Source organism: Cottoperca gobio, chromosome 1 (genome assembly GCF_900634415.1).
Source record: "Cottoperca gobio chromosome 1, fCotGob3.1, whole genome shotgun sequence".
NCBI classification, from domain to species: domain Eukaryota; kingdom Metazoa; phylum Chordata; class Actinopteri; order Perciformes; family Bovichtidae; genus Cottoperca; species Cottoperca gobio.
The window spans coordinates 21,179,060-21,193,255 of record NC_041355.1 but is presented as its reverse complement, the minus strand read 5'-3'; the positions used below and the strand labels follow the sequence as shown (position 1 = coordinate 21,193,255).

Below are 14,196 nucleotides of genomic sequence, written 5' to 3'. Positions count from 1 at the left end.
ATATTTTTGTACAAGAGTGAAAGAAAAGTGTGTATGTCTCATTTGCGGGGCGACGGAAAAGCGGCACATTGTGGAGACACTTCGGTACGTGTCACAAAGCTACCATGCTAACTACCATGCTAACTAACTAACTCCCCACCTGCAGCACTGCGGGCAGAACAAGCCGAGAGTTAAAGCTTTGGGCAGCAGCATCTCTTTTCACCAGGCCGGTGAACAAGTCACACAAAGCATCGGAAGCTTCATTTAGAGCTGCACATTATTTAATAAAGAAGAAGAAAACCTTTTCGGACGGAGAGGTCTTGAAAGGTGCAACGATGTTATTGAAAACACTGTTCTAAGAGAGAAGAAAGGTTCTGATGTTATCGCCTCTCTCCGATGTTACAAAGTTAGTGTTTGTACAAACAGGATATGATTTGAAGATGTGACAGTTCATGATTTCCTTATTTTTGTTTTACAGAAGTGATACTTTGTACTAAAATATAACTGGTGTGATTCTGAACAAAATGCTACAAATGTTCTCATTCATACAAAACTGTCAATAAAGATATTTACAAAAATATCAGAGATGTGATAACTCTGACTTTCAAGTGTTGAAATACATTGAGAACATAAATAAATAATGTTGCTTGTTTAAATATATCTGTGTTTTCTACCATGGTAAATCATTATTAATAATTATTGTGAGGAATAATTAACATCAACATGTGATCAGACGGTCTCTTCACACATTAATATTAATTATGATTATTATTATTAATGATAATATTATCATTAAAGGTGAACTGTACAGGAAGGTTTGTATCAAACAAGTAACCCTTCGTATTATTCAGTACCCTTGAAGTAGCTCTCAGTATCAAAAAGGTTGGTGACCCCTGGACTACATCAGAGAACTGCTTGTCTTTACTTATGTGAGAGTAGAAATAATATAATGTTATGTTATTACAAATACTAATAAGTAATAAGAATAATAAGTTCTTCTAACCAATCAAAATGCTAATGATTTATTAAACTGCATACTTTTTTAGTGTTTTGCATTTAAAACTTGGTATTGTTTTTCCTAACATTCTCTCTGCATACATGCGTTCACACAGGAATGACAGAAAGGACTTCCCAGGTTCTCAATCTGAGCTTTATTTCACAGAAATATGAATATGATCTGGGATAAAGAGGTAGCTGCTACGTCACTGATGGTTAGAGTTGTAGTTGAAGCCTTAAACCCAGAACCAAAGCTAAAAGTTCAGGCTTCTGGGCCATTAGTCAGGCCCCTAAAGCACAGCGTCCAGGTGTTAGCCTGAGCCGGTCAGTCCTGATCCGTTTCTTCTCAGTGCCTGATGCGTCTGATGGACTGGATCTTTGGTGTCTGGCAGTGGGAGCCCCAGTTCCTCCAGTGCTGATAGTCTCCGCTGTGTTTCTCACTCTCCATGATGTACTGCTGGCCCCTGTAGCCCGGGTACTCATAGCACACAAAGCTGCAGGAGGAAGAGGGGAAGACATTTTTCTAATCTTTTTTCCGCTAAGCATAATGACATTTGAGTATTTCCCAGAACATAAGTGTGATCCAGCTTTGAGAAAGTGGTAGAACAAGTGTGACATTGTCGGAGCGTTTTGGGACTTTTTAAAGCTGCTCAAGTGGGACATTTAAGCGGTAATTCTGCATCTAAAAGATGAAAGTGTGGAGGAGGAAATGAGTTGATTAAAAATCAGATGCAGTTTACAAAAGACAAAGAAAAGCAAAGAGGTGTAAAATGTCTATAACTACATTATGGATGTCTGTTATAGTAGTGTTGTTCCTATCTCTCCTTTGTTCTCTTCAAAGCCTTCTCAAACGTCTTTGTGCTCTCATTCAACTTGAACTAAAATTAGTTTGGGTGAAGCTTCAACTTACGCTCCACACTGCACGTGCATGGAGCCCACCTCGGACGTGAGCCAGCCCATGGCCTTCAGGGAGGGGAAGTCGTCGCACAGCTCGGTGCTGCGGCCCATGAAGTTCTCCCTCTCGAAGATCATCATACGGCTGCTCTGGTGAGACTGTGGAGGGGGTTCACAGATCGTCAGTGAGAGGCCTGACAGACGGACGCACTGAGACATTTGGCACTGAGTTGTCTCGTTTCTATTTTTGATCTGCTTCAGTCACTCGCTCCTTGTGTCAATCACTATCCTCTCATGTGCACTCCTTCACTCCCACTTCTCTCTTCCTATGTCTCATTTTAGCTTTCCCCTCCCCTGCAGGTACTCACAGCGCAGTAGATCGGGCGAAAGGACATGAAGTGCTCGTTGTGGTAGGACAGGGAGCCACTGTAGGCGTCCCAGTTGGGGTACTCGCCCCTCTCCAGGATGAACTGCTGGCCCTGGAAGTCATGGTGCTCGAATCCAACCCAACTGGACACATGTGGGGGGGGGGGGACATGAAACATGAAACAGACAGGTGACATTAGACGGGGTGAGAGAAGTGTAAAGCACAGCGAGAGGGAGCAATGGCAGTTTGTTTACATAATGACAGTGTTGTTTTTTATGGACCCCCCCCCCTCTGTATACTAAATACTAGGGGGATTTTCTTTGCAACAGGGATATCCTAATGATTAGCAACAACATTGATTTTGATCAAACACTGCAGTGCACCATAATACGGCACACATGCCCCTAGTGGATGCCAGGAGAATAACACGTATTTGACCCAAATGGCAAAAATGAGACCATGGCTCAGTCTGGTATACAATAGTGAAAAAAACTATTTTAAAAGAAAGCATGATTTTATGCTGTAATGGGATCAAACATTTTGGTTTTAATAGGTTTCAATTTGGGACATTTTTCTTCTTAAGAGTCTGAGTGTCTGTATTTTGCCTACACAGTTTATTATAGACTTATTATAGGAGCTGAGGTTGAAAACAACTCACACCCTTGCCAAAATATATGCTATATGCATTAACATAGCCAGAACTATTGAAACATTTAAAATCCAAAAATATCCCTAATGATGCATAAGGGATAAAGTCACCTTTTAAAAAGGAAATGGTCACATTGCCCATTATAAGCTTTGGAGTTTTTCCCCAAGTTAAATATGAAACCTTGAGCAGTTAAAGAACTCTCTCAACAACCGGGGCAGGACCTACATTATTTAAAAGAGCTCAAACGATTTTATCCAGGGGAAGTGACTGCACACTTTCCAATAGAGATGTTTTTAAAATGTATGACAACAAGCAGTTGATAAAACACAGCTGCATTATTTGCTTCCTTCATAAACTGGTGGGTAATTTAATCTATAATAATGCATCATATTTTATACAATGCTCCAACAAGCCCATATATTTTGTAAATTTAAATCCGACAAGTAACTAGCTATAACTGTTAAATACATGTAGTGGAGTAAAAAAAGTATAATATTTGCTTACTTGGAGTGTAAAATATTATTACTGTATAATAATAAAATATTGAATCAAGAAAAACTTCATATTTGAAACCAAGTATTCAGAAGCTTTAAGATTGAAAGTAATTAGTCACCGCTGAAGTAACAGTACAGATAGTATATAGTGTAATATTTATAGTTTTAAAAGATTATTTTCAGAGCAGTTTGTGTGCTTTTCATCAGAGGGATCTTGACATTTTCCTCAGCATACACTGAGCAATGGAAGTATCACACCCTTTTATCAAAAGGATAAAAACAGCTGTGTGGTCTTAAATTATCCTCTGCTGACCACAGGAGAGGCTCGTGTGCCGGTTCGGAAAAGGCTCCCGGTTAAAAGCCTCCATCAGCTCCTGATCGTGATGAGACTCTTTCTCAGTATTTCATCTGAAGAAGGCAGCTGGGGCACAAAGAATACGACCTCCATGCTACTGCTAATGCTGGGTGCACCCTACATGTGGGATAGAGTGAGCTCAGCTCAGAGGTTAGACACTTTCTGTGGGAGCCTGGACACTACTTCCTCTCTCATTATCTATCTACCTCACAGACACACGCTTACATAAACACACACACACACAGTCAGTCAGTCAGCTGTCCACAGAGACGTGCAGGCGTACAGGCTGTGTGACTCACGCTCCACTCTCCACCCGGATGGAGCGGATGTTATCCAGGCCGCAGTTGTGGATGTTGCAGCACTCTGAAGTGAACTCCATACACTTGCCCTGGAAATGCTCCCGCTCAAACACAGTCACCTGCACACAAGGGAAGACAGTCATGAGGGTGTGTAGGCCTACTGTGTGTGTGTGTGTGTGTGTGTGTGTGTTTGTGTGTGTGTGTGTGTGTGTGTGTGTGTCTGTCTGTCTGTGTTTATGAGTTTGTGTGTGTGTGTGAATTCACCTTAAAGAAAGGGGCTGTACCCATGCTTGGGAAGTACATGGGGGAGGTCATGTGGGTTTTAGTAAATCTACTCATTTCTAAAGTGGAAAAGAAAACAAGAAAAACAAAGAACTTGGATCAGAGAAAGGGTTTAAACAGTCAACTGTATGAGCACATTTAGATATATTAGATTAGAACATTATCCAACCAATTAAAACTTATTTTACATTAAAGTTGTCATACAGCCACATTTTCCTAATGAAGCTAACAATTAAAATGTCTGTGTTAACAAACATTTAATACGTTAAGTGAGTAAAGTTCATCCTGTGGGAAAGTTCAGTTATTTTCCCTCTCCTGCTTACCTGGATGCTCTCCTGCTCTCCTCACGCTCCTCACACAACAAATCCTCTTTACGTAGACTCTTGTCTGAACCTGGCGCTTCTGTTTTATACCGACGTCCACGCGGGGTAACTATTGCTCGCGCGTGTGCGCGTGTTGCCCCCTCCAAGTTTAGATGTAAACGAGGCGAGTTTGTCTATTGTGAAGCTTGCCTGAATTCAGGATGACACTTCCGGTCAGGGTCTTCAAAATGTAGGGGGACATTGGGTTTCCTGACAGTTGCTCCCATTCTAGAATATAAATATGAAAATAGAGAAATTATAGTAAAATAAGTAGTAATATAGAATAAATAAATACATATGTGAAATGTGTGCATTATACTACAATAAAGCTATAACAACAATAAATAACAAGAATATATATGAACAAATGTATACTGCAATATATAAACAACAGTGTAAATAATAATAAAAAGGGGATAAATTATTAAGTGTGTTAATAATGCTTTAAAATGCTCTAAAGTTAATAAATAATGAAAATAATCAGTACTTCTAAGCCTGCCTTAAAAGTATTAGGGCTTTTATTTTGAAGGCAGATGGAAGAAGAGTTCCGGTATTCCTATGGCTGACTGTTACCAACTTGACTCAGGTGAGCGTGAACCCTCCCGTGCGCTCCTCTGTGCTCGTGCTTGTTCGTCAAAAACGGTTAGTGCGCGCGTCGGTGAGCATGCCGCTCAGCTCTCTCGCTCTCTCTCGCGCGCTCTCTCTCTCTTTGTAACCCTATGCAGCCTGTCGACTCAGCAGATCACGGCCTATACAGCACAGGCACAGAGGTGAGGCTGGGGAATGCGGGGCTGTTGTTTGTCTATTCGTATAGGTCAGCAGTGCCATCGTATAGAGCAACAATGGCCGGGACTATAGACAGAGAATGAGAAGGATTTGGAGAGCCTGTTTCAATAGAGCCTACATTCAAAAGTAGAGGAAATTGGGACAGTGGAATTCAATTAATGATAACAATTATTAATGAATAATAACAATATAATAATAACGTTCTCTTACATTGAAAAACATAGCTAGAAACGTGGTTTAGGAAAATATTTCTCATGCAAAAAAAAACAGAAGCACTGAAAAAGAAAACTTTATGGCATTGTTGAAATACTGTCAGTCTATGTCAGTCACATCCACAGAACATTTTTGCACTGATGTTGTTTTCATGTAAACCCCCAAGTCCATCACTTTACACAGTTGCCACAGCAACATCTCCCCTAAACTTATCTGGTTCTTGACATTTCACTAAGAGAGCGTCTGAGGAGGCCGACACAAGTTCTCCTCCACATGCTCACAGTCACACTGACACTCATGCCATCATTTCCCCAAGAAAATACCGAAGTCACTGCTCTACCACCTTTGTATATACAGTATATACAGTATATACAGTATATACAGCACTATATACTATATATACTGTGTATATATATATATATATATATATATATATATATATATATATATATATATATATATATAGTATATATATATATGTATACTATATATACTGTGTATATATATATATATATATATACTGTGTATATATATATATATATATATATATATACTATATATATATATATATATACTATATATACTGTGTATATATATATATATATATATATATATATACTGTGTATATATATATATATATATATATATATATATATATATATATATATATAGTATATAGTGCTGTGTAGTTTGTTATAGGGGAGACTGGAGTTGCTTGAACCCTGCACTCATCTACTGACTTACAACATCTGAAAGGGAAATTTTCTTTTGGTGAGGATAACATTTCAGTTTTATAGTACCAAAAGTAAAAAAAAAAAGGAAGGGGTTTGTCTAAACATACAACTGAGAGGGTGTGCCAGCAGACCCCGGTCTCCCAGTCAGGTGTTCAGGAGGTGCATGTAGATGTCTCGTCACTGTCCTGTATAACTGAAATAAATATACATTTTGCAGAATAATGCCCTATAACTTTTGTAAAATTGGGTTTTGACTACAAGTCTTTTCATATGAACTATGTGGGACACACTTGAATGATGGACAGATGTTCTGTGATGTAGTATTTGGTGTAGAAGCCTCAGTGGTGCCTCTGCGTATTGATATGAGGGGGACATGAAAGAATGAGATGCAGGAATACTTCAATACAACACGTATTTCCCAAAAAAGGCTCAACATGCACTCTCATTTATAACTCGTTTGTTTTACCCTTTAGACTTGGTTTTGCTCAGAGAGTGTGACGTCCTGCTGTAGGGAGGGCGGTCCGGTATTTCTATCACCACAGAGATATAAAGATATACAATGTATGTGAAACGCAAAATATAGATGTCAATGCAAGCACATCTATTTGTGGACTGTGGGAAGTAAGATGAGTGAAACCTTTATTGAAGTTGTTGCCACACACTTCAGGTGTGAATGTGAAAAATGTCTAGTCCCATAGTGTGCAAGCATAAAATACATTTTTATATGTTGCATTACAAATGTGATTGATAACTTCTCGTCCTAAAGTTAATTACAGATTCTTGAACCATAAGGCACATTCTTTAATTTCCATTATTGTTTGTTACTGTCATTAGGAATGTCATTTCTTTGAATAGGCATGGATATCATGTCTTTCAGGGCCTATTTTTATTGTCCTTTATGTGGATGTTTTATATTATCTGTGTATGTTCTCATGCTACAATGTGCATTATCATGTAAACTACTTTACGCTGCCATTCTTTGCCCGGTTTCTCAAGAAATGAGTCTCTTTGGCTGCGTTTGGGATCTCAGAATCAGTCATATTTTGTATGAATAGTACGTTAACATGCGATTCCGAACACAGCCTCAAGAAACTTCCTGTTTAAATAAAGGTTGAATAAAATAAAATCTATCTGATAATGGAATACTGATTTTTGACATGAATATATTTTTTCCTTTTAGATCAAGTATTTACTATTTTTATATGCCTACATGTGCATATTTATGTATGTGTGTTCACAGGGAATATTTGCATGTGAATACTGAATATATGACATTAATATTGTTGGTTTTAACTTTAATATAGCTTTTACAATTTTTCTTTATTTGTACCTACTGTTTTTGTGTTTTTAGTCTTTATTTAACTTTTTTTCATGAATATTTAATTTATATTATTATTATATTATATTATATTTATAATTAACTGAAAAACACATTGGAAGGATTTTTTGAATGTCTGTGAAGGAAACCATGAACAGTTACTTGCAAAACAGTAAGTTCATTCTTTTACACTCCATGATCTGTGATCTGTGGTCGCACATCTCGACCCTTGTGTATCCTCCCTCGTTTTTCCTCATCTGCTCCGAGAAGTGTTTTATCAGCGAGATTGTCCTTTTGGATGGTGGATGATGGATCTTAACTGAATCCAGTCAGAAGCGGAGCATCTCCTCCAGTCTCGACTAGAGGACGGAGTACAGGGAGAGAAGGCTGCACAAATAAGAGATGTTCCTCCGGGGTGCCCCCTTCAACTTCACGTCCCCTCTTCATCTACATTCATGTGACTCTGAGGACGTCCATCAGTCACTGAGAGGGATGTGTGATTCAGGCCTTCACTCGACCTTTCCCTGATGCTCTCTTGAGCCTGAGGATTTTGAAGAAATTCAAATAGCATGCATTGATTAATGAGGCCGATCGCTGAATCCAAGACACAAGTAGCTTTACGCCGGGATCTCATCTGGTGAAGAGCTGCAGCCATTTATTTCCCTACTCTCCTCAGAAGCACATGTGACCTCCCCTCCATGAGATACATCCGACCAGGGTGGCTTGTTCCCTCGTGTGCACTTTGGAATAAGTACCTCTAACGCCCACCACAATATTTCATCCACCCACGCAAGAAAAAAAGAAGAGGCCTTTAATTTAATAGCCGTCTCCCCAATGATGAGGAAAGCCATTCAGATTATCGTCCTTCTGAAACTCTTTGCTCACCCAGAGTTGGAACAGCGAGGTTATTGCTTCTCGCAGCTTATTGCTTTTCTTGTTATTGTTTATCACAGCGCCTCTTAAATTACAGCAGTTGGACTGAATTATGTTGTGACAGGCTCTTAGATGTGAACCTGGTCAGCCTGGCTGTCATTATGAAACTACTATTGGGGCTAACATCTCACCTATTCTTTTTTATTTCATGGATTTATGTCATGATCAAGTTATTATGAAGTTGTTTGTCTTCTTTCAAGAACCTCAAAGGGCAAATATACATAGATTTTTCAGTTTGTCACATTTGCTTCTCTTCTGCCCCTCTCTCTCTCTCTCTCTCTCTCTCTCTCTCTCTCTCTCTCTCTCTCTCTCTCTCTCTCTGTCTCTCTCTCTCTGTCTCTTTCTCTCACTCTCTGTCTCTGTCTCTCTCTTTCTCTCTCTCTCTCTTTGATGATGGGGGTATTTCTATTCTGTGGGGGCTGTGAGCTCAGCGAGTTTGTTTCTGTGTCTATAATCCCCTCTCTCTGGGCGCCAGCATATAAAAGCGACGGGGGACATGGCGCACTCACACACAGACCACCAGTCTCAGCCTTGAATCTACTCCTTTACTCACACACAGCCACAGGTAAGACAGTGGACAAACATCATACAGAGCGAGAACAGAAAAGAAAGAAGGAAGGTAGAGAAAATAACCTGATGTTATGCTTAATAATGAGAAAAGTCTATTGCAGTTCTAATTTGAGATGTTAAAGTCAAACATTGCTGGTAAAATGTGATTCTTTAAAATGTTTGCTAAAATCTAAAAGCTGTCAATAAATCTCTCTTATACTCAGAATAAACTAACAGTAAATGTTTATTCTGAGTATAATCTATGCTAAAACTAATGCTGGTGGAGCTTTTCAAAATGTGAGTTGGTTCCACCAACGCAGCACTGTAATTACGTTAGTTACATATTTAATTTCAGGTTCAAGACCACAAAAAGGTTTCAGGCTACCAGAAGTTTTATTCACAAAATCTGTTTGTATGTTTTATGTATGTGTTAAAATGGTACAGTAGTTCTTTTTTGTGATTTGCAAAGAATGAACGTGTAAGTAGGTTTTGCTATTTTATTTTGTACCAAGGACTTCATTTTTGTTATTTTTATGTTTTTTTTGTTGGAAAAAGTTAGATTTCGTATTCTTTAAATGTAAATGTAAAGCAGAACAAGTGACAAGTCATTTGTTTGGTAAAATCTAACCTGAATTCAGCTTTGTTAGGGATCGTATGGAAGTTATTTGGGGCTCAGGAAAGGGATAGGATTATTTGTTAGATTTTCTTTTTTAATAGACGATTATTTAAATCTTTTAATATATTATTGTGCTATATTCCTTTTTTGTGGATAGTGTTATAATGTTTTTCTTAGTAAAGGGGAGGGTCCCAAAAAAATATTAACATCAGTGTTTTTAAATAATTTAAATATAATGTTTAACCCAAGCGGCAACTTCTGGCAACTTCCGGGTGTGAAAAGTGAAGCCAATGCAGAAATGACTTAAACTTGCATTCTTTCTAATGGGCAGCAGGGGGCGACTCCACTGGTTGCAAAAAGAAGTCAGATTGTATAGAAGTCTATGAGAAAATGACACCAATACTTGTCACTTGATTTATTACCTCAGTAAACATTTTCCTAATAAGTTTATGGCCTCAATCGCTAGTTTCATGTTTTCTTCAAAACAGAATGACGATCATTTTATGGTCCCATTCAGAGTAAAATAGACGATAAAGCATGGCAGGTTTCAGGGCGTGGCTAACTTGTGATTGACATGTCACTACCACAGCGTTGTTCATTGCTTGGTTGTACTAAAAGACACTCTTAAGGAGTCGGCTTTTCATTTTTTCCAGGAGGTACAATTAATATCATAGTTAACGTGAATTATGGATGAACATTGCTAAATAAGCTAGTGATAGCTTTAGTGCATGGGCTCAATAGCCCCACCGGGCCTCTTCCCGAGCTACACTCTCTTGTCCAAATATGGTCACTTCTGCTTCCAAAAAACCAAGATGGCGACGGCCAAAATGCCAAATTTGAGGCTTCAAAACGACAATCCAATAGTGGTTGTCCCGATTCTTATATACAGTCTATGGTTAAAACCCCCTCCTCAACCTAATCATTTTCATACAGTCCCATATTGTGATGCTCTTCTAAAACTGATTCAAAGCATCTTCTCTTCTCAGTCATCATGTCTGCTGGAGGAGAGAAATCTAAGTCTGCATCCCAGACTGATGGGAAGGCCGCTCAAAACAAGATGTCTGAGATGGGCATGATGTCCTATAAGGTGCAGTACACACACACACACACACACACACACACACACACACACACACACACACACACACACACACACACACACACACACACACACACACACACACACTATATCTCACAAGTATGACAGATGATCAAACATCTTAAGCATCTTAAGATATACCATACAGTCTTTTTCACACAGTGTGAAGCATCTGGTCACATGGTAACGGTTTCCCTTCTGGGCTGATGTCTATTATCACGACCTGTTGCTTCTTAAAGCTCAGTGAGGGGGCGGTTGACAACTACAACTGACATGAAAAATACCATGTGAGGTTTCTGTGCGTTCAGTCACTGTGGAGAAAGCTGTCATAACAACACAGTTACTTTCTTTTACCAAACCACAAGCCACCTATTCTCCTCTATTATCCTGTTTCTACTCTCCTCAGGTGTTGCCTTTGAAACCACCTCTGAGTTCCTTTCTCACTCTCATTCTTTTTACTTTACTCCAACCATCCAGATGTGTGTTTACGACCAGGAGAACTTCCAGGGTCGCTGCATTGAGATCAACGGCGAGTGTATGAACGTGTGTGAAATGGGAATGGACAGAGTGCGTTCCCTGCGCGTCACCTCCGGACCGTAAGTAGCCTGTGCATGTACAACTGCGCTTACACCACCCACCTGCAAGTAATCATACTGTACCCAACACCCACATGTACTCTGAGCACAGAGCAGGTGATTGCGAAATTGTACCTCACCATTATGTGACATTTCACACTTCACATTTTAAGCATGTAAGTGATGCTTTTATCCCGATTTGCAAAGAGTGCAGCGGTAGAATGACCTTCACTGCCAACATCTAACAACTTGACAAAGCAACAAACAGCAAAGACTTAGATGAAAGTAGTGCTGCCGTTTTCCTCTGATTGGATTAATCAGTCCATCATGTATCAATGTAGACAAATGAAAGTAAAATAAAATGAAGTGGAGTGGACCATTAAAAGTCAAAACAGAGATTATCCATCATTCTTAGAGCTCATCACTTTCCTCCCCTCTCGTTTGTGTGACCCTGCTTCCCCTCCTCAGTTTCGTGGGCTTTGAGCAGATGAACTTCTGCGGAGAGATGTTCATCCTGGAGAAGGGCGAGTATCCCCGTTGGGACTCCTGGAGCAACTGCCAGAAGAATGACTACCTGCTGTCCTTCAGGCCCGTCCGCATGGTAATCCCCCTGTCTGTTTGTTAGGAAACAAGTGCTCTGACTGCTTCTATTCATTTTCTCTACTTTGCTTCATCTTCTATATCTCCTCATTTTATCTCCATTGCCTTTTCTTTCTCCACCACCTTCTAGGACCCCGAGAAGCACAAGGTCTGCCTGTATGAGGTTGGAGAGTTCAAGGGCCGTAAGATGGAGATCATGGACGATGACGTCCCCAGCCTGTTTTCCTACGGTTTCACCGATAGGGTTGGCAGCGTCATGGTCAGCTGTGGAACGTGAGTAGTGTGGCAACATGTTATGAACATTTTCTTGTCTAGTGCAGAACTAGACAAGAAAAGAACTAGTGCAGTGCCTGTTTGCTTGGCCTCAGTTATTACTCTCGAGAACCGCTTATCCTAACAACTTCACGCTCGACACCGCACCTCCTTTTGTTCTCAGCAATACACCTGCCAAGTGTGAAGTCGATCGGATGAATGGTTGTTGGGAAACTGGAAGAACAAACAGACTGAAACTCCTTCTATTTTAGTTAGATAGTTTTTGGGAAAAGGCTTACTCACTTTATTGCCGAGACTTGGATGAAAAGATTGAGACCGCTTTTATTTCTTGAGAGTGGTATTGATCTTCTCATCCATTTCTTCATGTAGCTGTAACTGAGCTATCTTAAAACTTTCTCTATTTGCAGCTCCAAGTTCTCAAATCAAATAATTGCACCCGATTTGCAACAGCTGAATCAAAAAGCCAGGCTGCACGTGTCAGTCAGTTTCGGCATTGTGTCGTCATTCTCAATCTAGCAGAAATCAGCATAATTACCAATTATCTGATAGCTCCGGGCGCGAGATCAGGCATAAACGGATTTTTCATCAGCAGCTCGCAGAGGCTGTCATGAACGTCAGCAGCTCAGTGTCTCTGTCTCTCTGTGCTCTCCGAGGTGTGGCACACAGCAGACACTGTTTCTTAAATGCCGTTATTACATCATTTGTTGTGCTCCGCGCTGTCTGCAACATCTGCGGTTTGACATCTGACAGCGTGACAAACAGATCGATGTCTTTCTTTGATGTTTATCCTCCCTCTACATCTGTGCTTCTCGCATCTTTCCCTCACACTTTACTTGTCTGTTACTTATCTTTCGCCCCAGTTGTGTTTTCTTAATTGGAATCAATTTTCTCTTAATTTTCTGTGATCAATCCTTCTCCTTTTTCCTCGCCACTCTCTGTATTGTCACTTCTCCTGCAAACTTACAATCAATATCCACTTTGAAAAAGGTAATTCTCTTTTCTTCCCTCTTACTCTGTCTCTCCCTAGCTGGGTGGGTTACCAGTTCCCCGGCTACCGTGGCAGCCAGTACCTGCTGGAGAAGGGAGACTACAGGCATTTCAATGAGTTCGGTGCCCGCTGCCCCCAGATGCAGTCCATTAGGCGCATCCGCGACATGCAGTGGCACCCACATGGCTGCTACACCATGTCCTCCAAGTGAAACCCGACGAGGGCTAGGAAGAGAGGGATCGGAGGAGAGTCGGAGGCCGAGGGTGGGCACAGAGATGGAGGGGGAGGCGGTGGAGGGAGGGTGAAGAAGGAGAGGAGGAGGGAGAGGGTGTAACTTTTTATCCTCTGTCCCAAAATCCCTTGGACGCTTTGAATGCAGGATGGAGGAAATGCAGTTGGTTGTTATTTTTAGCTGAGGGAACACTGTAATCTAGCGAGCAATGAAAAGTCATTCAAAGAGAAGGAAGAGATAATTACACGGCCTGTTGAGACCGGATCAGATAATAAATGCTCTCCCTCCATTTTTGTTCTCCCTCTTTGTCTGTCAGCTACCTTCTTCCCAACTTTCCTCTTTCTCCTCCCCTCCCTCCCTCTCTCCACCTCTCACATTTCTCTTTCACATCCCACCAACGTCATCCCTCACTCAGTTCATTAGAGCCACACTTGGGGGGAGGGGGGAAAGGCAAAAGTGTTGATTTGTGTGTTTGTGTGGTGGGGGATCTGGGACATAAGAGCTCAGATCCTGCAGCCACATCAACCCTAAACCCCAATAAAGCATCTCACATCCTGCTCCACTTGAAATGACGTCTTATTTAACAGATATGGTTGTGACATG

General features: G+C 40.4%; 2 protein-coding genes across 4 annotated transcripts; one reads left to right on the top strand and one right to left on the bottom strand.

Annotated features, from left to right (window-relative positions):
• Positions 1 to 1,144: 1,144 nt before the first annotated feature.
• On the bottom strand, positions 1,145 to 12,976 carry LOC115013925 (beta-crystallin A1-like). 2 transcript variants are annotated; one of them, XM_029440502.1, is made up of 6 exons: positions 4,639 to 4,771; positions 4,298 to 4,374; positions 4,034 to 4,152; positions 2,238 to 2,379; positions 1,886 to 2,028; positions 1,145 to 1,469 (listed from the first exon to the last, which is right to left on the bottom strand). In XM_029440502.1, exons 2-6 carry the CDS (start codon positions 4,370 to 4,372, stop codon positions 1,322 to 1,324), a joined length of 627 nt encoding a protein of 208 aa, XP_029296362.1. In that variant the 5' UTR covers positions 4,373 to 4,374; positions 4,639 to 4,771; the 3' UTR covers positions 1,145 to 1,321. The 2 variants fall into 2 exon arrangements, with proteins under 2 accessions (XP_029296362.1, XP_029296355.1); XM_029440495.1 differs by lacking the exon at positions 4,639 to 4,771 and adding an exon at positions 12,909 to 12,976 and having other exon boundaries at positions 1,322 to 1,469.
• Positions 9,066 to 14,144, top strand: LOC115013908 (beta-crystallin B1-like). 2 transcript variants are annotated; one of them, XM_029440476.1, is made up of 6 exons: positions 9,066 to 9,226; positions 10,813 to 10,913; positions 11,403 to 11,521; positions 11,969 to 12,101; positions 12,231 to 12,373; positions 13,401 to 14,144. In XM_029440476.1, the coding sequence occupies exons 2-6, from the start codon at positions 10,818 to 10,820 to the stop codon at positions 13,570 to 13,572; spliced, it is 663 nt and encodes a 220-aa protein (XP_029296336.1). In that variant the 5' UTR covers positions 9,066 to 9,226; positions 10,813 to 10,817; the 3' UTR covers positions 13,573 to 14,144. The 2 variants fall into 2 exon arrangements, with proteins under 2 accessions (XP_029296336.1, XP_029296343.1); XM_029440483.1 differs by lacking the exon at positions 9,066 to 9,226 and adding an exon at positions 9,272 to 9,280.
• The last annotated feature ends 52 nt before the right edge of the window (positions 14,145 to 14,196 follow it).

Excerpts from the sequence above, each read along its gene's own strand:
- LOC115013925 (XM_029440495.1), bottom strand. The coding sequence starts at position 4,372 with ATGAGTAGATTTACTAAAACCCACATGACCTCCCCCATGTACTTCCCA. Across the intron at positions 4,153-4,297 it reads GTACAGCCCCTTTCTTTAAG|GTGACTGTGTTTGAGCGGGA; the intron begins GTGAATTCACAC and ends CCTTGTGTGCAG. Across the intron at positions 2,380-4,033 it reads ATCCGGGTGGAGAGTGGAGC|TTGGGTTGGATTCGAGCACC; the intron begins GTGAGTCACACA and ends ACATGTGTCCAG.
- LOC115013908 (XM_029440476.1), top strand. The coding sequence starts at position 10,818 with ATGTCTGCTGGAGGAGAGAAATCTAAGTCTGCATCCCAGACTGATGGG. Across the intron at positions 11,522-11,968 it reads CTGCGCGTCACCTCCGGACC|TTTCGTGGGCTTTGAGCAGA; the intron begins GTAAGTAGCCTG and ends TCCCCTCCTCAG. Across the intron at positions 12,374-13,400 it reads GTCATGGTCAGCTGTGGAAC|CTGGGTGGGTTACCAGTTCC; the intron begins GTGAGTAGTGTG and ends GTCTCTCCCTAG.